We start from the raw sequence: 22,904 nt of genomic DNA, 5'->3' as shown, positions 1-22,904 counted from the left end.
TTCATTTTTCAAAGGAATTACACCTTTTGATTTCTTTCTTGCCAATACCATCCTCTGGTTAATACATTTGTGTGTGCTTTCATATGAGCCTGCATGTGTTGACTTGCATATTTGTAAATTAGTTCGATCTTCCCTAGAGAGAAAATGTGTATCCTTTGTCTCTCAGGGTCTGACTTGCTTAACATACTTTTACACAGATCCATTCATTTCTTGCCAATGATGTTCTATCATTCTAAGGGATGAGTACAGTTTTATTGTGTACATATAACACATTTTCTCAATCTGTTTGTCTACCAAGGGGCATCCGAGCCATTTTTATAGCTTGGCAATGATGAATGGTGCAGAAAGGTGTAGGAGATTCATAGTAAATGTGTTAAGTGAATAGAAAAAGGTAACAAAAATGAAAGCATTAGAAAAGAGCATTAGAATGAATAAGAACCATTTTAACTAGAGCTTGTAAAGGATTAGAAATGTCATTTCAGGGGCTGGGGATATAGCCTAGTGGCAAGAGTGCCTGCCTCGGATACACGAGGCCCTGGGTTCGATTCCCCAGCACCACATATACAGAAAACGGCCAGAAGCGGCGCTGTGGCTCAAGTGGCAGAGTGCTAGCCTTGAGCGGGAAGAAGCCAGGGACAGTGCTCAGGCCCTGAGTTCAAGGCCCAGGACTGGCCAAAAAAAAAAAAAAAAAAAAAAAAGAAATGTCATTTCAAAGAGGAGGAAAGTATAACAATTGTCTAGTGAAATATTCCATAGGGTGGCAACTGCATATGTTCTTTTGTTTGTTTGTTTTTGCCAGTCCTGGAGCTTGGGACTCAGGGCTGAGCACTGTCTCTGGCTTCTTTTTGTTCCAGTCTAGCATTCTACCACTTGAGCCACAGTGCCACTTGTGCCTTTTTCTGTTTATATGGTTCTGAGGAATCGAATCCAGGGCTTCATGCATGCTAGGCAAGCACTCTACCGCTAAGCCGCATTCCCGGCCCACTACATATGTTCTTAAGACCTCCCTCCTTGATTTTAACATACACATGAGTGTGTGCGCTTGTGTGCATGTGTGTGTGTGTATGTGTGTGTGTATGTGTGTGTGTGTGTGTGTGTGTGTGTGTGTGTGTGTGTGTGTGTGTGTGGTTACTGGGGATGTACTTAGGGCCTCACTCTCTGATTTGGCTTTTTCCCTCAGGCTGGTGTTCTACCATTTGAATCATACCTTCACCTCCAGCTCTTTGTTGGTTAATTGGAAAAAAGAGTCGCATAGATTTTCCTGCATAGGCTGGCTTCAAGCCTCAATTTTCAGATCTTAGCCTTCTGAGTAGCTAGGATTATAGGTATGAGCCACCAGCATTGAGTTTTTTCTTTGCTGCAAACTCCCAATTTGTCTTGAGCTTTGTATAAGCAAAAGAGAACTCTAATGTTTTAAGTACTGAGAGGAAAAAGAAGAAACACCTACAAACAACTTGTCAGGAATACAAAAATAATAATGGTTCAAATACTTTCCTTAAATTCCATTTTGTAGTGAGGACGACTAATTCAAATTCAATGATCACTTTCTATTAGGAAATGTTTCTATGACATTTGAGAAAACTAATTATCAACAGATGATGTCTAGCCAAAGACAAAGCAGAGATTCTCTATCCTGGACATACAATTAAACTACTGGAGGGCTTTTCAGGCACACAGATACAAAACACTGGCCCAGGATAATTAAATCAGCATTTATGAAAGATGAATCAAGTACTTTGATTTTTCACATCCTTCCTGTGTGATTATGTGTAAGAAAGGCTGAGAACCACCCTGAATTGAATCTGCCAGCAAGACATTTTAATTGATACAATAGTTATAAAAGGAATGTTAATCAGTCCAATCAGATTTTTTTTTTAAAAAAGTCATGGCTACTGTGAGTGTTCTAATGGCCTTGTGATTTTGTTTTGAAGTATTTATACTCTCAACAACTATCCTTTGATTTATCAGATTTCCTAATCCTTTGATTCTTGAGGGCAATAACATTATATAAATTGTTTTGTTAAAAATATCATATCTCATCACAAGAAATGTACACAATGCCCTACTATGTAACTGCACCCTCTTTGCACAGCACCTTGTAAAAAAAAAAATTATGTTCAATTGATAATAAAAAAAAAAATATCATATCTCCACCATACAGACAACAAAGGAACATATTTAGAAGGATCGATCTATTGTTTATGGACTGCGTGGGATTTGTCATGGATGACAGAGCCATCAGAAGAGCAAAACTCACTTTGAAGTCTGCCATCTTGCTCCCCTCAATTGCAGCAATGCCTTGCTCCAAATTTTTTGCTTTGTTTCCTAGTTAAGACGTATAAGACTTTTATAAGATTTTAGTGAGAGTCATTCAGCCCACATCATTGGACTGAAGTTCTAGTTTCTTTAACTGGAGATGCATCCATTAGACTGTTCTAGTTTGGTTGTGGGGACAACAGTTAGGTACCATTTATTCAGTGAGATTAAAGTAATGATTGCATTTTGAGGCCAACCAGGAAGGAAAAGTACTCAGGACCCCTTCTTAACAGAGAGCTGAGCACAGTGGTATGTCCCTGCGAGTCTAGCTATCATGGACATTGTAAACTAGGCATATGTGGTGGCAGGAAGCAAGACCTTTTCTCTCCCCACAAGATGCCTTTTTTCTGGTAAGGATCTATTTTAGCATAATAGGCTAAAACAGGGAGAAATAGGAAAGAGAAATATTTTTCTACTCCCCCGTGTAGGAAATGGGAATTTCTAGTTTCAACAACCAAAATGTCAAATGTCAGAATTGCCTCTGTTGGGGAATTACTGAAATGAAACAATAAGCACTCAATAAATGGTCGCAATATGAGTTGGTCCTGATGGTATTGCTTGATATGCCCGAATCGCATACATTCACTGACAGAATCAGTTAAATGAAATAATGAGCTGAGTTGTTTCATATACAGATATAAAATGTGCTAAACCATCCTTCCTCTTTTTTCTCTCCTCAATCTGAAAGTGTAGCAATTCAGTCTTTAAGGTTTAGAGTTACCTTAAGTCCTTTTGTTTTAAGCAGAAGTCTGAAACCATTTACTATATTTTGACTACATGTAAACATTTGCATTCATGATGACAAGTGAATTAATTGGAAACTAGTATAGACAGATAAGGGTTAGGCATATAAATCTGTTCATTGGAGGGATCCCCAGCTAAAGTTCTGCCACATTTCAAGATATGCTAAAATGCATCAAGAATGATTAATCTGTCAAGAGTAAACGATTTTAAATTTGCTTTAGGATTAAACCTTCTAGGAAGTGGACATTTGACAAAATTAGATGAACATCATGCTCACAGAACTTGCAAGTACATTGAGATGTGGGTGCCATTGACTTATTCATGTACAACAGTAAGGATTTTCCTTGACAGAACACATTTAGAAAGCAATATATCATCATTGCAAAATTTTTGTATTAAAAAATGACTTACATCCTGGAAATATTGGGAAGATTGGAAAATGCATGACCAGGAATCGTTTTCAGATGAGTTTCTATAAGCTTCCTATGAAAATAAGTTACATAATTAGTTTTTGTCACAGGTCATTCCTAATAACTCATCTTAATTGTAATGATCATATTATTAGAAGCATGACAGTCCTCAAACACACATTTTACCATACATCATCAGCAAGAACAATACTCAATGAAAAACAAATATATGATTTTTCCCCCAACAAGTTAAGGATTGGAGTGAGACTCGTGCAGAAAATAAATCTTCAAACTTCACATACCAATCAGTAGTAAACAAGCAAGCCTTTGTCCAACTTCATATTCCATTTGTTAATTGAAGGGGAACATTTGTGAGTTCATCAGGACTACTATTATGGTTGCATTCATAGGACACAGTTGTCAATAGAAAGGGCTTGAAATGTCACCACGATATACATTAAAAATACATATCAGGAGGAATTAAACAAATTTATGTCAGACCTTAAAGACAGTGGAATGGTTGCGATAATTTTTTTGCCCAAACAAAGGTCTCTCTCCCTATTATCTCAGTGTAAGCATTCACTTCACACTTGGAAATAACTGACTGACAAGGAGTCAGTTCTTCCTCAGAAGCTGAGAATATCTTGACTGGATGCGCAACTCAATGTTGTGGCTGTTCCTCCATGTGTGATTTTTTTTTTTTTGGATGCCCACCAAAAGGCTGGGAATGTTTCCTTATAAATAAAGTGTTTTCAAGTATGCCAGCATGTTTTTTCATATTGGTGTCCCATTTCTCAAGCTTCCCTCTTTATAGTAGTGACGGCTCAAATAGGATCTTGTATGGAAAAAGATATGCTTGCTGTCCTAATTTACTTTGCACAAGAAAATGCTCTACCACATTTATCATCTTTTTTTTTTTTTTTTGGCCAGTCCTGGGCCTTGGACTCAGGGCCTGAGCACTGTCCCTGGCTTCTTCCCGCTCAAGGCTAGCACTCTGCCACTTGAGCCACAGCGCCACTTCTGGCCGTTTTCTGTATATGTGGTGCTGGGGAATCGAACCTAGGGCCTCGTGTATCCGAGGCAGGCACTCTTGCCACTAGGCTATATCCCCAGCCCCATTTATCATCTTTTATTCAGTATCTTATTTCTGTAATTTATTACTAATCACATATTAGCCACTTACTATATTATTTATAGACAACAAACTAACACTGCATTTTCTCTTCTAGGATGCAGGTCTATTTCTCAGTAGTCTCATTCTTTGATTTATGACATTCATTGGACTACTCACTTTTCCAGGGCTTGCAATGTATCTGTAGCTTGCCTAATCGAAATTATCTGGCCAGATTAGTTTATGTGTATGAGAGGATGATGTAAATGGTAAAGGGGTAAGTTTTTAGCTCTTTACAATCCTAATATTTCCTTACCAAACTCACTGTTATTTAGGTAATATAGGTCTCATAAATTACCTGTCCTTTGAAAAGATCTCTTATTTATATTCATTAACTGGATTGAGTAAAAGCTTATTGATCCATGCAAGAAGTCTGGTTAGAAGGATCTTCTATTTGAGAATGAAAATAATAAGGCAACAAAGGTCAGACTATTTTGAAGAGAGAAAGAGATAAAGAACATAGGAAATCATGAAAAAGTACCAGGACCACTGAAAAGCATGGAGAACCAGAAAGATGAATGAGAACAGAAAAACAGAAAACAGTTCCACATTCAGTTCTTGGGGGAATGGGAAACTGAAGAGACAAACACAAGTTTAGTGAGATAGCCCAGGAGATAGACTGGCAATTCAAATTAAAGAGTAAGTCCACATTTCCCACAGCCTTGGTCACTGAAGAAGGGCTGCAGGAGAAAGGAAAGGGATTCTACATAGACACAAAGACTAGGGCAACCACAGAAAAATGTGAGAGAATAAATCTCACTGTGGAAGGAGATAAGCAAGTGAATGGGAGGGAAAAGACAAACCCTACCAAAATAACAAAATGGCAGAAATTGCTACATGTGTTCAATAAGAACTCTAAATTTAAATGTTTTAATCCTCCAAAGGACACAGACTAGCAGATTAGACTTAAAAAACAAACAAGGCTCCACCATTTCTATTTGTTTTTTGTCCAGTCCTGGGGCTTGGACTCAGGGCCTGAGCACTGACCCTGGCTTCTTTTTGCTCAAGACTAGCACTCTGCCACTTGAGCCACAGTGCCCCTTCTGGCCGTTTTCTGTATATGTGGTGCTGGGGAATTGAACCCAGGGCCTCATGTATACGAGGCAAGCACTCTTGCCACTAGGCCATATCCCCAGCCCTCCACCATTTCTTGACTATAAGAAATGCACATTAGGGGCAAAGGCAAATACAGGCTTGAAGTGAAAGGATGAGAAAAAGACTTTATAGGAAAATGGAACCTGACAAAAGGCAGACGTTACCGGTGACAAAGCAAACAAATGAAAAATTATTAAAAAGGAGCAAAGAATGTCACTTCATATCAATAAAGGGGAGGATGCATGAGGAGGATATAATCATAATCAGAAACAGAGAAAGTAGGTGCATCTAGTTTCATGAAAACAAAAGCACAGATCCCAACAAAGTAATAGTGGATGATTTTAATATTGTACTCTTAATCATAGATCAGTTATCCAGATGCCCTTCTATTGCCAAATTAATATGACAGTTTCAAACTTGAAAAATAAAACACTAGGTAAAAAAGAAAGCCAATATTTACAGAAGATTCTACCCCAAAGCCACAGAATACACATGCTTCTCAGCAACCCAGTGAGACATTATCCAAAATAAATTATATTTAGGACATAAAGCATAACAAAGAAGAGAAAATTGAAGTAACTTCCTATAATTTATCAGATCACACTTAGAGACATTTCCTATTGAGTTTTCTCTGGAATATCCAAACTAATATGAAGGAATAAATCTCAAGAATAATAAAGCCCATACAGCATCGCTGTGGTAAGGACTATGTTACTCACTATATTACTGGAATAAACTTTTAACTAGAAAAACCCATATGATCATTGTAATAGAAAAAATTGACGGGGGCTGGGGATCTGGCTCAGCAGAAGAGCGCCTACCTGGCGGAAGAGCGAGGCCCCGGGTTCGGTCCCCGGTTCCGGAAAAAAAATCATAAAACTATAAAAAAAAAAAAAGAAAAAATTGACGATTTTCTCCATCCTTTCCTGATAAAAACTCTGATCAAAACAAGTATAGAAAGAATGTTCCTCAATACCATAAAAGCCATATGTGGAAAAACCCACGGCTAATTTCATACTCAGTAATAAAAGTTGGAGGTTTTCCCTCTAACATCAGGAGAAAGGGAAGGAGACCACTTTCACTCAACAGTATACTAAAGTACTAGCTGATGAAATTGGACAAGACAAAGAAGTAATAGGTATCAAAATTAGAAATAATTAAAATGTCTCTTCGCTGATGACATAGTCTCCTATAAAGAAACCCTCAACCAAGAACTTGTTAGAAATTACAAATGAATTTAATAAAATTTTAGGTAATAAACTCAACATATACTCAGTGATACATTCTGTTCTTTAATGATGAACTATGTGAAAAAGAAATTAAGAAAAAAATCCAATTTATAATAGTTACATCTTCACCTCAAGATGCCCTACAACTGATGAACAGGCCAAGAAAAAAAATGCATATAAGTAATGGAGTATTAGTCAACCATAAATAATGAATTTTGCAGGGAAATGAATGGATCTGGATATGGTCATGTCAGGTATAGTAAAGCAAGTACAACCAAATACAAGTTTACACACCTACAAGATGTGTATGTATATGTATAAATAACATCAATTGTAGGAATGAATTATGGGAACAGAAGGGGCAAGGAGGAAAAAGACAATGTTACAGGATGAAAATATTACCAAAAAACATTGCATCTGTGAATGGAGATGGAAAAACCAGACTGTCCCTGGCCCTTTTGCTCAAGGCTAGCACTCTGCCACTTGAGTCCCAGCTCCATTTCTGGCTTTTTGGGGGTAGTTTATTGGAGATAAGGTTCTCACAGACTTTCCTGCCTTGACTGGCTTTGAATTGTGATCCTCAGATCTTAGCCTCCCAGGTAGCTAGGATTATAGGCGTGACCCACTGGAACCCAATTCAATGTTTGTTTTAATGTATCAATTAAATTATTAAAAATGGGAAAAATATAACATATACAAACAACAGTCTACTTTTCAGTTTTAGAAGAAAATTTTTGTCATTTACAACAGTACAGATGAATCTAAAGGATATTATGAATGGAAAAAGACACAAAGACAAAAACTGTATGGTCTCACATATCTGTAGAATCCGAAAAAAATCACACAGAGGTCAAACGTGGATTGATAATGATCAGAGGTCAGTACGCAGCATCTGCCCAGTGTTCTGAAAGGACCAAATGGTGACACAGGCCTTGGCATGGGCTTGATGTCTTCCCTGACTTCTCATAGGGGAAAGAGTTTTGGTAACCCAGAAATTCACCATCTCTCATTAAAACTTAAAAATATTGCTAGTGAATTGGGGCTGGGAACACGGCCTAGTGGCAAGAGTGCTTGCCCTGGAAGTGCTTACCCAGGAAGCCCTGGGTTTGATTCCTCAGCACCACATATATAGAAAATGGCCAGAAGTGGCTCTGTGGCTCAAGTGGCAGAGTGCTAGCCTTGAGCAAAAAAAAAAAAAAAAAAAAAAAAAAAAGAAGCCAGGGACAGTGCTCAGGCCCTGAGTTCAAGGTCCAAGACAGGCAATATATATATTGCCAGTGAATTATACCCAGGAAGAAAAGAACTTCTTGGCTTAGGGAGCTAACAAACACAATGGGACAATGAACTAGACATTCAAAAGAGAATGTGCATGTATGTATCATCTGTATAGTCTACTCAGAAATATGAAATGCCAGTTGCAAACAACTGAAGAGATGTGAGTGTGCTCGTGTGTGTGTGTGTGTGTGTGTTGCTGTTTTGGGAAGCAGAATTAAAAAATCAACCAAGAATCAAGTTCTTCCCACTCTTAATTCATTTCAAGGGTTACCACTTCAGCATTAATTTTCCTCTCTGTGCTTACGTTTCAACTCTTACACATTGATTTGGAACCTTGGTCTCTTACCCTCCTTCTCTCCCTCTCTCCATCTTTCCCTTCCTTCTTTCCTTCCTTCCTCCTTCCTTTTCTGTCTTTGCTTTTTCAGATGTTCATTTTTTCATTTTTACTATAAAGGTGATATACAGAGGGATTGTACGGAAGTCACATGAAGAGTACATCTTCTTTTTGAGGTAGGGCTGTACTCTGTCGTTCAGACTGGCTTCAGATTTATATTCTTCCTGCTTCTGCCTCCCCAGTGAATGCTGGAACGCAGATGTTAGCCACTACACCCAGACTTACCCACTGTTTAGATTTCAATTCATTCATTCATGTAAACACAAATCTCCATCTTAATTCTGCCAGAAGTTCTTTTATTTGTAATTTAATGACCTCCCTCCCTCTCTCCTCCCCCTTTTTTCACTATAAGTTTGGTGGTGATGACTTTGCTCAATTTTCACTTATTTGAAAAAGTCTTTAGCTTTCAATATGGGAAGGTATTTTCATTGTGTATATAATACTCTACATAGAGAGGTTTCATTTCTGTCAATACTTTAGAAAGGTGGTTTTGAGCCAGCTGCTGGGAGCCCACACCTATAATTCTTGCTACAAAGGAAACTAAGATCTGAGGATAATGTTAAACCAGCCTGAGCAGGAAAGTTGTTGAGACTCCTATCTCCAATTTTCCACTTGAAAACTGGAAGTGGCACTGTGGCTCAAAGTGGTAGAGTGCTAGCCTTGAGCAAAAGGGACAGTGCTCAGGCCCTGAGTTCAAGCCCCAAGACCAACAGAAAAATTAAATTAAATTCAAACTAAAAAGAAGAAGGTGATTTTGTTTCATTCCAACTGCAGTTTCTGACACTGTCAATCTTCATTCTTAATACTCTTATCTTATTTATCTTTACTTACTTTATTCTTAGCTTTACTTTATGTGCATATATATTTATAGTATATTATAAATATAAGTATTATAAGTATATTATATATGTTTGTTTCCAGTCCTAGGGCTTGAACTCAAGGGCCTAGGCTTGAGAGGCCTTGAGCCTCTCTGTGCTCAAAACTAGCACTTTACCACTTGAGCCACAGCACCACTTCTGGCCTTTTCTGAGTAGTTTATTGGAGACAGAGTCTCACAGATTTACCTGCCCTGGCTGGCTTTGAACCGTGATCCTCACATCTCAGCTTCCTGAGTGGCTAGGATTATAGGCGTGAGACACTGGCTCCCGGCTTACAGTATATATTTCATATATAAATAATATTCTCTAGGTGCTTTTAAGATATTCTCTTATTAGAGAATTTTAGTGATAATGTGCCTTGTCATTGTTGTAAGAAATGAGAGGTGAGCGAACGGCGTGGAATGACCTATGGGGCCACTCTGTGCTGCAGGCAGGTGTGGGAGAAATTTAAACAGATTTTTAGGGGGCAGTCACATGGGTCCTATTACGTGGCCTGCGGGAATTGGGGAAGAATTATATTCCAAAAAGGAGTACAAGGTGACTGTTGCAATTGGGGCAGGAGTTTGTATATCATACTAGGGAAGCAGGAGACGGATAAGCAAGCCGGCTCCAAGACCACAGAATGGTGTTCTTTGCATTTGATTCTTTCTTGCTTTTGGGTTTCATGGAGAGTTTACCATTGAACTTGGACATTTTTGATCACTGTTGCTCTAAAATTTCATCCTGTTTTCTCTCTCAGCTTCCTCTGGAGCTCCAATGATGCGTAAGTTAAACCCTTGATATTGTTACCTGGGTCTGATTTCCTCCTGTAGTGGCCAATCCTCATATTCTTATTCACTTATCTTCATTCCTCCTCCCACTCCCCCTCCCCTTCCCCTCCCCCGTCCTGGGCCTTGGACACAGGGCCTGAGCACTGTCCCTGGCTTCTTTTGGCTCAAGGCTAGCACTCTGCCACTTGAGCCACAGCACCACATCGGGCCATTTTCTATATATGTGGTGCTGAGGAATTGAACCCAGGGCTTCATGTACACCAGGTGAGCACTCTTGCCACTAGGCCATATTCCCAGCCCTCACATTATCTTCTTTATAGCTCCTATTTCTCTAATGATAATCATCTCTTAGTTTCTTGAGGTTGTTCGGAAGACATAAAATAATAAAACATTTCAGTGCCTTCCATTGCCTTTGCTTGTTACACTCATCGTCTGTCATTCAAAACAAGCCACTTTTCCTCCTGATAACCCTCTCAATTAACAAATAATAATGGAATCCACACCTTTCCATTTTAACTGAAATAGTCTAAGTGGGTGGAATGTCTAAACCCATCTGTATCAAGAAGACCATTTTAAACTCTAGTCAGTCATTAAAACACTCTACATGAAATCCATTTTCTAATTTTAAAAAGTTTTTTTTTTTTTTTTCCTGTCCTGGGGCTTGAGCTCAGGGCCTGAGCACTGTCCCTGGCTTCTTTTTGCTCAAGGCTAGCGCTCTACCGCTTGAGCCACAGCACCACTTCTGGCCGTTTTCTATATATGTGGTGCTGAGGAACTGAACCCAGGGCTTCATGTATATGAGGCAAGCACTTTACCATTAGGCCATATTCCCAGCCTCTCATGTGATTTTTTTTTTTAATGGTGCTACATTTGTCTTTTTTTTTTTTTTTTTTTTTTTCTTTTCTGTTCCTAGGGCTTGAACTTGGGGCCCGGGCACTGAATTTTATTTTCTCATGGTTAGTGCTCCACAGTGAGCCATAGTTCCACTTCAGGCTTTTTCTGGATAACTGGAAATAGGAGTCTCATAGAATGTCCTGCCTAGGCTGGCTTCAAACTGTGATCCTCAGATTTCAGCCTCCTGAGTAGTAGAGTTACAGGTATGAGCCACCGATGTTTCCAAACTTACATTTCTCTTAATTCATTAGGAAAGCCAAGAAAAAATATTAATAACCAAACTATTTTAAATCCTATTACAATTCAAGTCAAATTTACTTTTAATAAAAATTTGCTTTCCATAGGAACAACCAAAGCAAAATTTTCCTGATTTTTATTTTTTTTAAGACATTTTTAAGGAACATATATTTTGACCAAAAGCAACACAATTCATTTTTTTTTTCTTGAAACTAAGCGAAGGATCAGTTTTTCTGGTCTTTCAGCCAAAAAACAAAGAAAAAAAAAAAAAAGAGGAACAGAGTTTGTTCTGTTTGGGTATCAGAGAGCAAGCAATTGAAAGGTCCTGTGATGTGATTTCTTTCTTCTTTCCCTTCTCAAGAGCTCTTGAGGGTTCACACTCAAATGTCAGTAACCTTGTTTTTTACCAAGATTGTATCAGCCACCCTCAACGGTTCTCTGTCCTTCAATAAATGTGCTCTAGTACTTGTGGTACTAAGTTTCTAGGACCTTAACTATCAACAGTCTGTTCTCGTTGACAACACAAGCATAGCACAGGACTCACACTGAACCCAATTTAATTTCTCAAGCAGGCGCATGAAACTATGGCATCCAAAGTACAGTGTTCAGTCATTACACAATAGGAAATTATTTCGAAGCAATCCTAGCGAATTATTTTTCTAATACCAAGGCCTGGAAATTCCAGACAATGTCGGGCAGTCTCAATAAACTACATAACAGACAACTGGCAAGGAAGCAGAGACTCCTGAGTATATTTTTATAAGAAAGGCCAAGTTAGTATTTCACTGTTTTTTCTTTCAAAAAACTATCAAACTTTTCAATCAATCATACAAGGTTACCAGGTAACCAAGTTGAAGAACAATTTTCCACTTGAGGAGAATGGCCTATATTCATTTTAGTTTTAAAGATTTTTATTTGAAGTTTTTCTTATTAGTATATACAGACTGTATTAAAGGGTTTTATTGTGGTATTTCCATACGAATGCATACAATGTGTTTGGCTAAAATTCACTTTCTTAGCACCTTTCTTTCCAGTTATATTCTTTATACAGTTATAGTGAGTTTCTTTATGTGATTTTTGCCACAGAAAATTTTTATTTCTGTAAGTTACTCATAAGGGAAATTCAAATGATTTGTAGTTTCTCTTTATTTATATATATATATATATTTTTTTTTTTTTTGCCATTCCTAGGGCTTGAACTTTGAGCCTAGGTGCTGTCCTTGAGCTTCTTTGGCTCAAGATTAGCATTCTACCATTTAAGTCACAGCGCCACTTCTGTCTTCTGAGTAGCTGATTGGAGATAAGAGTCTGAAGAACCCCTCCCCCCCCACACCCCCCCCCCCCCCCCCGGCCCCGACTGGCTTCGAAATGTGATTCTCAGATCTCAGCCTCCTGAGTAGCTAGGATTACAGGCTTGAACCACAGGCACCCAGTTTATTAATATTTTTTTTTTTTTTTTTGGTGACTGATACTAGGACTTGAACTCAGGGGCCTCTAGCGTCCTTAGCTTTTCTTGTTGGCCAGTGCTTAATGCCTTGAACCACACCTCCAGCCCAGGATTGTGCTAGTTAATTGGAGATGGAATCTTTCAGATTTTTCTGTCTAGACTGGCTTTGAACTGAGATTCTCCAGATCTTAGCCTCCCAAGTAGCTAGGATTAAAATCATGATCAATTATAATTAATACATCTTAAAACCCAAGTCAGGTCACAACTACTTTTTTTTCCCTCTCAGTCATAATCATACATAGTAGGTCATATTTATTGAATGTTTTTCTATGTCTCTGGCTTTGTGCTAATACTGTTATGTGTATTTTCTTATTTAATTTTTTCAATGATACTATGTATATATCATGGTGATTTCTTAATATCTGGAGTAATAATGAGACCATGTACAGAATTTATCAAATAAATATTCATCACAATCTCTTTGGTCTCAAAGACCATAGCCTTTACTACCCCAAAATTCAAACTTTTAATGACTTGATCAAATTGCTATACTCACCAAGTGAGTGTCTGATGTTGTTTCAAAGTCTAATAGTATTTCTAGGAAATCTGAAAGGATTTTTTAAAAAAGAAAGAAGTATGTATTTCCCCCAGTTTTAGCATTTATCTTCCAGTAAAATGAAAGTAATATAGCTTTCTATCCATCTGACTATCTATTCTGTATTGGTCTTGACCGGTATTTATGACCTGAGTATCAAAAATCTTTAATTTCATCAGAGATCTCAAGGTATTGTGTTACATAACAAACCAGATGGATCCCATATTAAGTGGCTGGTATTTGATCATTGCTTTAAACAGAACTACTGGTAACTGTATGCTTCAACCAGATAAAAACATGAGGATGGCTTGTATATGTGTACACTGTATCTCTTCATGTAGGAGAATAAAGGAAGTTGTTTTGAATCTAAGTAGATTTCCAAAAGACTTACTTAGTTAATATGATTTGGGCATTTTCTAAATTACTTTGCTGAATTACTATATTGGCCATCTTGAAATATAATGTACTATGTATTTCAAATATACACACCCTTGAGTCATTTTGTATAAAATTGACAGGAAGAAAAATAGTTCTGTTAGGTAATCATTTATGACTTCAAGAAAGCATCTATCTTTACAAAAATTTTGAAATAAATGAAGTGCTTAGATTTTTCACTGTTAATGTTTTATGTTGTAAGCATCACGTTTTGGGTTTATGGATGCCATGAAGTTTCTGTGACTCCAGAAAACCCATTGGACTCATGAATGAAATTGAGCTTAAGCATGTCACAAAATGTTCTCAACTAATTGTACTGTATCTATGCAATCCAGACTCAAACTTAACTTTTCTCCAATTTTTCTTATCTCAGAAAATATCTCTAGAAGTTATTCAAGCCAGAAATGAATATGGCAGACATTTATAATACAATAATAAGGTATTTTGCTATATTGTTTTGTTTTGAGACAGGGCCTTGCTATATAACCCAGATTAGCCTTGAACTCACCATCAATTCTCTTGTCTCTGCCTATTGAGTACTGGGATTACAGATGTGAGCCACTACATTCGGCCAATGAATAATGTTTGGAGTGCAGAAAATAAATAGGATAATAAAAGAAAGCAAATGCATTAAAATATAGTTAGCAAAATATTAAAAACAATATGTGATTAGAACTATCAAGATTTATTTAGTAGTGAGCTAAAATACCTGAGAAGTGATGTAATAAACCCAATTCTGTGATATCTGTAACAATAATGGAATAGGAAAATATCTGTAATTCCTATCAGCAAACGCTAACAAATATTCCTAAAACAACTGGTGAGTTACTCAGATTCATAATTAAAAGAGGTGCCAGACTTCATTTAGATATCTGCAAAAATAAAGATGTTCATTCATTTTTCCATCCAAGTTCATGAACTTTTCATGGAATGCAGAAAATCCAAGTAAAAGGATCATATCTAATATCCCAAAGAGAAAAGGCAAAAGGCAGGCACTTGAGGTGCATGGAGAGTGAAAAGATAGTTCTTGAACATGAGACAGGTTGTAAGCTTTTAGTCCCTAGAAGAGCCTCTACATCTCATTATCTGATAGCATCTTAATATTTTGGGCATATTTAGGAGGTGCCCAGTCCCAGAATTTGGGGCTCCCATTAAGGAGATTGTAGACCTCTACCACTCTTGGACAGCAAGTACTCTATGCTCTGAACTGGAAATTTACAGAGCCTCCCAGAGTGCTTTGTTTTCACTTAGTACTGCCTCTCTAATACAGTTTCAGGAGAGACTATGAAGGTGGAGATGTAGGGAGCAAAGTTATCAGAGTTGGGCCTTTTTTTCTTTCTTTTTTTTCCTCATATTTCATACTCATGTACTTGACTCCTCCCTTTTCCTGATCCAAACCCAAGCTTCTTCTACCTCACATGCTACAGTGTCATCCCAACATTACCAGCCAGGCTACTGTATCTCCCCACCGGGGGAGCTGCCCACATTTGCTCTGGCCGGATATCACCCAAAACGTTTCTCACCCTCAATCTAGAACAGATTTACAAGCCATCTATCTCCAGACTGTCAATGCTTGCTGTTCCCTTAGGGTGTCCCTCAAGGCAAAGCCCGACTCCTTAACCTGACACGTCCAGGACCACTTCTAGGAGAATGGCACACTTAGGGTGGTGCTGGGCACTTCCTGTGTAGTCCTCCAGGCAGCTCTGTCCCTTCTCCCCCATTTTTTTCTCCTTTTACCCTCTCCCAGTCATATTATGAAACGTCTGGCTCCAATTAAATTCACTTGATATGTGTTTCATTAACACAGGGAACTTTTTTATTTTTATTTTGAGCACCTGAAACACTTTCAATGGGTTGTCTTCTCACATGGGATCAAATACCAAGTTTGTCCCAAGACAGGACTATTTCCTAGTACTGGTGTGGCACCTACAGCATTAGGTAGCCACAGACCGGGATATTCATTCATTAAACAATATTTCTTAAGCATCTTTTATGTAGTTGCCTAAGCTTCACACACACACCCACACACACACACACACACACACACACACACACACTCACTGTTTTTTACTGAGTTTCAGAATTGGTCACTGGTTTGCAATTAAACCATCCATACTTTTATGTCTGTTCAATCTTGTTTCTATCTTGACACTGGAGTAATACCAGGAATTCTTTGCAGTGGTATACGGTATGACTTTGAAGTGTATATTTCTGTTTTTTTGTTCAGGAAATGTGTTCATTTTGTTGTTCTCTGTTCATTTGAGGATGTTTATGTTTTCTTTTACTTTCTCCTGCCCCTCAAACATGTTTCTCTCTTATAAAATATGTCTTGTTGTATCTCTAGAGTTTGGACTTTTGTCTTAGCAAGTGTAATTTGCTCTTGTTGATTTGCTCCAAGTTGATTTATGAGAGAACTCTTTTCTAATCCTTGTTCAATTCTGAGTTGGATTCTAAAAGTTCTTTTTTTGTGTAAATGTTTTTCTGAGATTTTTATTTTATTTTTTCAAATTTTTATTATCAAACTGATATACAGAGAGGTTACAGTTTCATCTGTTAGGCATTGGATACATTTCTTGTGCTGTTTGTTACCTTGTCCCTCATACCCCCCTCCCTCCTCCCTTTTCTGAGATTTTGAATGTATTTTTCCATCTAATGGTCAAATCCTCAGGAGACTATCCCAAAGCCTGTCTCAAGTATTTATGTACTGGAACTAGGACTGCTTTAGTGTTGTGCTAAGAAAGGCATACCCATCATAGGAAGAACATTTTCTCTTCATGACCCTGAGTGCAGGTTCATTCCAAGACATCGTTTTGTTATTTAGTTTTTTCTTTTGGCTTATTTTTTAAATTATCCTTTAGATAGTTTTTCAAAGGAGTTGTCATTAAACAAAGCAGTTAGTTAATACAATACATCTTGATCAATGTCACCCCCTTTTTAAAAAATATATTTATTTATTTCCTTGTGGACCTAATAGATGGCTTCAGTTAATCTCTTTCACAGGCTCATAGTTTTTTTTTTTTTTTTTTTTTTTTTTTGGCCAGTCCAGGGGCTTGGACTCAGGGCCTGAGCACTGTCCCTGGCTTCTTTTTGCTCAAAGCTAGCACTCTGCCACTTGAGCCACAGCGCCACTTCTGGCCGTTTTCTGTATATGTGGTGCTGGGGAATCAAACCCAGGGCCTCATGTATACGAGGCAAGCACTCTTGCCACTAGGCCATATCCCCAGCCCCAATGTCACCTCTTTTATCTTCTCACCCATCCCTTCACTACCTACCTCTTCCCTTACTCTTCTTAATTTTGTAGGATACACATTGGATTCAAGGAATCATTTTGACAAAAGCAGGTTGCATTTTCCTCAAATACCCTTTCCATCTCTCTGTGGCCTTCCTCAAATTCTTGGCCCTCAGTGTCCTCACCCATTCATTCCATCCCCTGCCCAGAGCCAATCTAACTCTAAAATTCTGTGTGGAAAAATTTCCCATCACTTTTCTTTTTCAGATTAATACATAATGTCAACCTTATGTGACTTTTGAAAAGAAAAAAGAAGCCTGGTCATTGTGACAGCATGGATGAGTGTGAAGGATATTATGCTACATGAAATAAGTGAAGAATGTCAAATGCTGTATTATCTCACTAATGTGTGGAATCTAGGAGACTAGAACTTATAAAAGCAGGAAATGGGAAGGTGCTTGCTAGTGGTTGGCAGAAATTGATCAAAGGATAACATTCATTTGAGTATGGGACGTGAATTCAAGAGTTCTGTTGTCTTGTATTGAATGGTGACTATAGTTGACCTATGTACTACATAATTGAAAATTGCTGAGTGGATTTTAAGGGTTCCTACCACCCATTATGATAAGTACGTGAGGTAAGGCATACATTAATTAACTCAATATAAAGTACATATACATATTTGAGGATATCATTTGCCATGAATATATATAATTTAATTGTAAGTAAAAATATATAATTTAGTTAATTGATTTTTCCTTGAAGATGTGACATTTGCATTTGGATTGTGAATACATATGTATTTAGCATTGTAGCTATGCTTGGATCAAGCAACTAAAACTCTTGCTCGTCTTGAAAACTATAAAATGTGAATTTAATATAAAATTTTCATTGGGCAAAAATTCCTTTTCTCCTCTCCTTTTGTTCTTCTCCTTACTACAAAAAAGAAACATCTTGTTTTCCTCTCCAACTCATCAATTTCTTTGCCAGTTTTAGATTTTTTTTTTTTTTGTCGGTTATGGGACTTGAACTCTGTCTTGGGCACTGTCCCTGAGCTCTCCAGCTCAAGGCCAGCACTCTACCACTTGAGCCACAGCACCACTTCCAGTGTTCTGGTGGTTAATTGGAGATAAGAGTCTCATGGGCTTTCCTGTCCAGGCTGGCTTTGAACCGAAATCCTCAGATCTCAGCTTCCTGAGTAGCTAGGATTACAAGTGTGAGCCACTGGTGCCCAGCTTTAACTTTAGATTTTTCAGAACTTTTTTTCAAAGAAGCTTTCTAGATACAAGTGTGGAAATTCATGGCAAGAACATTCAAGGATTATTTAAAGTTTCTCAGACAAAAGCATTTAGCTGGTTTGCAAAGTCCAAATTTTATGCTTCAGAAAAGATACACATAACCTGAAGAGGTTTTGAGTTTATATGAAAGTTCCAACCATAGACCTAATATTATGAACCAGACCATTTCTGTATTTATATCATATAAACAGATTTGATGAACTCTATCCCCAACACTCAAATCATCAGTCCAATGCAACTGAGATGAAAATTAGGATCAGGTGAAGGTTAATATTTCAGAAATACTCAACCCAAAGCAAATTTAAACTTAAAGAATAGGTTCCATTGGATACTTTGTGGTTTCTTACTACCATTACAATTGGCCAAAACTGTCTCTATAAAGCACCAAATCTATGAACAGCGTTTAGAAAATTTCACAAGTACATTCTACTAAAATGCCACTAATGTGCCCAAGTCATTTTATAACTCCTACATGGTGTGGGAATTCCAAAACACTGGTACCTGAGGTTATTGCTACCTTGGTCCCATCTGATGATATTGTGACATGTTGGAAAAAAAAAAATCTAGTAAAGTTGACTGAATGGTACCATCATTGAAACAAACCATTGGAGTTTTTATAGATAAGTCCATGAGCAGGCCAACCATGAGATGAAGAGGAGGAAGTGCAGAAGGATTTTACAGAAGGTTGTTCTTTAAAAATGTTTCAGTTATTATACCCTGTGACAAGTATTTCTCCATTCTGGATTCTGACATCCAACAAAAAGATTGTTATTTGGCATTGTGTTATTCAGAAACTGTGCAAAGGGAGGGAGAGATTGGATGCTGATTTTTCAGCCATTCTCTCCACTCAGACCCCTAAGCTCAGCCCATTTGTTTGTCCCGAGGGAAACAAACACTTCCCTGAAGACAGGCCCTCTGGGGCTCCATGGAGACCATTTGGCATTGTTTCTATTGCTCTTCAAACTGCAAGCTAGTGAAAAGCAGACCTTTCTCATAAGAGGTCAGGAACTGTTGATATAGAACAGATCTCCAATTGGCTTTTGGACTAAAATAATTGAATTGGCATATTATCAAAGCACTTTTTTGGGGGGTCTCTTTTCACAAGTGATAGTATTTATAGACCCACATCAAATGAGTATATTTGTTTTAGCCCCAAATTAAGAATTAGTACACATTTTTTCCCCACACATCATTCCAAGTGTGGAAATAATTCCAAAAGGCAAATTCATCAAAACCTTTTTCAACAAGGGCTAGAATGTATTCAAGTCCAAATCAAAGCCAAGTAAACATAACGGACTGCAGGTCACTGCGCCATGATTCCTCAGATTCTAACAAAACAGATTTAATAGGACATGACTTTAGGTCCCTGGTTAAGCAGGACCAATCAGTGCTCCTACTCTGCTTGAAACAGTTACAGAAGATGATCTGCACCCATCAACTTCCCTTAACATTAAGGGACTGAAGTCATCAAGGGGAAAATTCCTCTATATTGTAGCTTGCAGAACATGTCAGCATGAAGCCTGAACAAAATGCAGTCTAAAATAATCAAGGTAGCCAGAGAGACTTCATTTGACCAGAGGTCAGTTCAAGTTAGGATGCTTTAGCCATTGTTTGTAAGACGCTTCATTGCCTTGTTTGATAATTGTGCTGTGTACTGGAATGTCAGCAGATAAATATTTGAAGTGCCAGGTGCTCCACCAGGCAATCAAGCCCCTGACAAGTTACTGCCCCAATAAGTAACTAATGTATACATAGCAGGAGGGGACTGGCGCCAAAAGTCCCTTGCAGCACCCCCCACTAACAGTCCCGAGGTGGAGAACAGGTGAAGGCTGACCCTAGATGTCTTTTGCAAACTTTGACTGTCTTGCTCTTAAGTGACAGTGCCCCAGCTAATCAGGAATAGATAACACTAAAGGTTAACCAATTACATGTCTTTTAAACTGGGAATCCCCTAGACTTGTTTACTATAAAAACTCAGTGTAATCTGTGCTTGGGGCCTTCGTCCATCTTGGCTGTGTCCTTGTGGGTGTAGGTCCAAGCTCGAGCTTGCTAATAAATGATTCTCTGTTTTTGCATCAGAATCGGCTTCTCAGTGATCTTTGGTGGGGGGGAGGGTCTGGAATTCTGGGCATTTCAAAATGAGGCAGGATAGACTAGGGAAAATGCAGCATGGTAAATGGCTACCAGGAATTCAAAAACTCGCTTAAAGCGAGTCCATCCACTTCCCTTAAGATTAAGGGAACAAAGCCATTTAGGGGAAAATGAAGCAGGATAGACTAGAGGTAAATGAGATATGGTAAGTTTATAGCAAATCCAAGACATATTCACCTACTTCCCTTAAGATTAAGGGACCAAAGCCATTTGGAGAACAAGAGACAGGATACATTGACAAAAACGAGGTCTTGTGAAGGCAATTCAGAAACATGGTTGAATCTCTATCTTTGCTTCAAAGAGAGCAACAGGATACATTATTTCCTGAGAAATGCAATTCTCACCCTATGAATTAACATTTATCTGACAGGATGTATACCTTCCTGAGAAAAAAAAAAAACGCTCCCCCTAAACTTAAGCAACCTCTCCAACCCAAAATGCAGACAAGGCATCTTCCTTATCTCAGAGATAAGGATCTGTTTTATGGCAGGGTGCATTCTTACTCAACAGAGAATACCCCAAACATCCAGAAAACAGAAAGTAACACCAGAAGTTGCCTGGCATCTGCAATTCAAAGGATAGCTTGTTTCACCTCTAGGACTTGGAGTTGGGTGGACAGCCCCCATTTCTTAGCTAGGTGCCAGAATGGCTGTGCCATTATTTAGACTCAGTTTCCTCATTTCATTCCTCATTTCTCTTATGTACATGGAGTCAAATAATTGATTCCTAAGGGGGGCTTCACATTCCCCTACCATGAAGACAAAATGCCAAACTCTACTATCCACTATATGGCCAAGATGGCACTGGCCAGACCCAATCTCCCCACTTTACTAACATATGACTAAAATTGTGATTGCTAGTCCTCTTTTAGGCCCTGAATTTGATGTACTAATTTTTAAGATTTGATTCTAAAAGAAGCTGGTTCCTTGGGGGAAAAAAATAACAAAACAGAGAAACATCCAGCAAAATTGGTCAGAAAAAAATGGAGGGAGAAATCAGAATACATAGTGTATTAGGAATGGAAAAGCTACAATGATAACTATTATACTGATTTAAAATTGATGCTGTGATTAAGTCTAGCCTAAAAAGTGTATATGCCCCGAAAAAATGATCAAAGTAGAAATGGAAAACATTAAAGAAATAATGATTAATATTCTTCTCTCTCTCTTATGTTCCTAAAAGTTCACCAGCTACATTTTTTTACCTTCTTTAACCCTGAAACTCTTATTTTCCTTCTTAAGTAAGCCATCCCAGGAAAAAATGCATAAAGGAAAGGAAAAGCGTTAAAAAGGATGGAAGATAGAAAAGAAGAAAAGAAAGGAAAGAAAGAAGGAAGAAAAGATGAAAAGGGAGGAAGGAAGGAAACAAAAGGAGAAAGAAAGAGGCCAAGTGAAGACAGAGAAAAAAAGGTAAAAAGGAGAAGGAAAGGAGCAATGAAGGAAGAAAGAAGACAAAAAGTGCACAATTACATTGCTCAACTGGAGCTTACAGTAGAAAAAAAGGAAAAACACAAGCCAACATTCTCAGTTCCTAGCTCTATTCATATTCTCATTTGGGCCTTTGTATACTGAGAACAATTAGGGAAAATTTTATGCTAGCTGAGGCAGTGAAAATGCAATTAAACCAGTGCTCAGTCCCCACAAGGCGGCTTGCCCTGTGACAGAGTCCTTGGCTGTACCCAGAAGAAGCAGTCACTGAATTGCAGTTGAAGTTAACCCAAGTGAGTTTCTGTGACTCCATCCCTAAGATTTTACTTACATGCCCTCAGAATGGGCTGCTACCAAAAATATAGCAAAATTTACATCAATGACATCCATCTATGAAATCTTGTTATAGAATCCATTTTAATGTGATCTTTACTTGAAAGGTAAAGGGAGGATCGTGACTTGAGGCCAGCGTGGAAAAAAAATTAGAACAGCTCAACAAAGAAGCTAGGCATTGTGGTACATATCTGTAATCCCAGCTATGCAAGAGTTAGGCCTGCTTTTTACCCAAGGAAGAAGTAGGAGATCTTACCTGAAAATTAAAAGTAATTGAGCTGGAGGTACAGCTCAAGTGGTAGAGTGCTTGTTTAGCAAGCTCAAAACCCTGAGTTCAAGCCGGGCACTGGTAGCTCATACCTGTAATTCTAGCTACTCAGGAGACTGATATCTGAAGATTATGGTTTAAAGCTAGCCCAGTCAAATAATGCCCATGAGACTCAAAAAAAAAAACCCCAGAAGTAGAGCTGTGGCTTAAGTGATAGAATACAGTTTGGAGCAAAAGAAGGTCAGGGACAGCTCTCAGGCCCTGGGTTGAATCTCCAGGATGGCTAAAAAACAAAACAAAACAAAAAC

General features: G+C 38.1%; 1 protein-coding gene across 1 annotated transcript in view; it reads right to left on the bottom strand.

The window, feature by feature from the left end:
- The window catches only part of Tshr (thyroid stimulating hormone receptor), a 98,948-nt gene that overhangs the window by 45,787 nt on the left and 30,257 nt on the right, over positions 1-22,904 (bottom strand). Inside the window, exon 3 of the mRNA XM_048362492.1 lies at positions 3,472-3,543. Coding sequence (XP_048218449.1) covers positions 3,472-3,543 — 72 coding nt within the window. The remainder of the gene's footprint in view (positions 1-3,471; positions 3,544-22,904) is intronic.

This window comes from Perognathus longimembris, chromosome 14, assembly GCF_023159225.1.
Source record: "Perognathus longimembris pacificus isolate PPM17 chromosome 14, ASM2315922v1, whole genome shotgun sequence".
NCBI lineage: Eukaryota > Metazoa > Chordata > Mammalia > Rodentia > Heteromyidae > Perognathus > Perognathus longimembris.
This window is presented reverse-complemented; position numbering and strand designations above follow the sequence as displayed.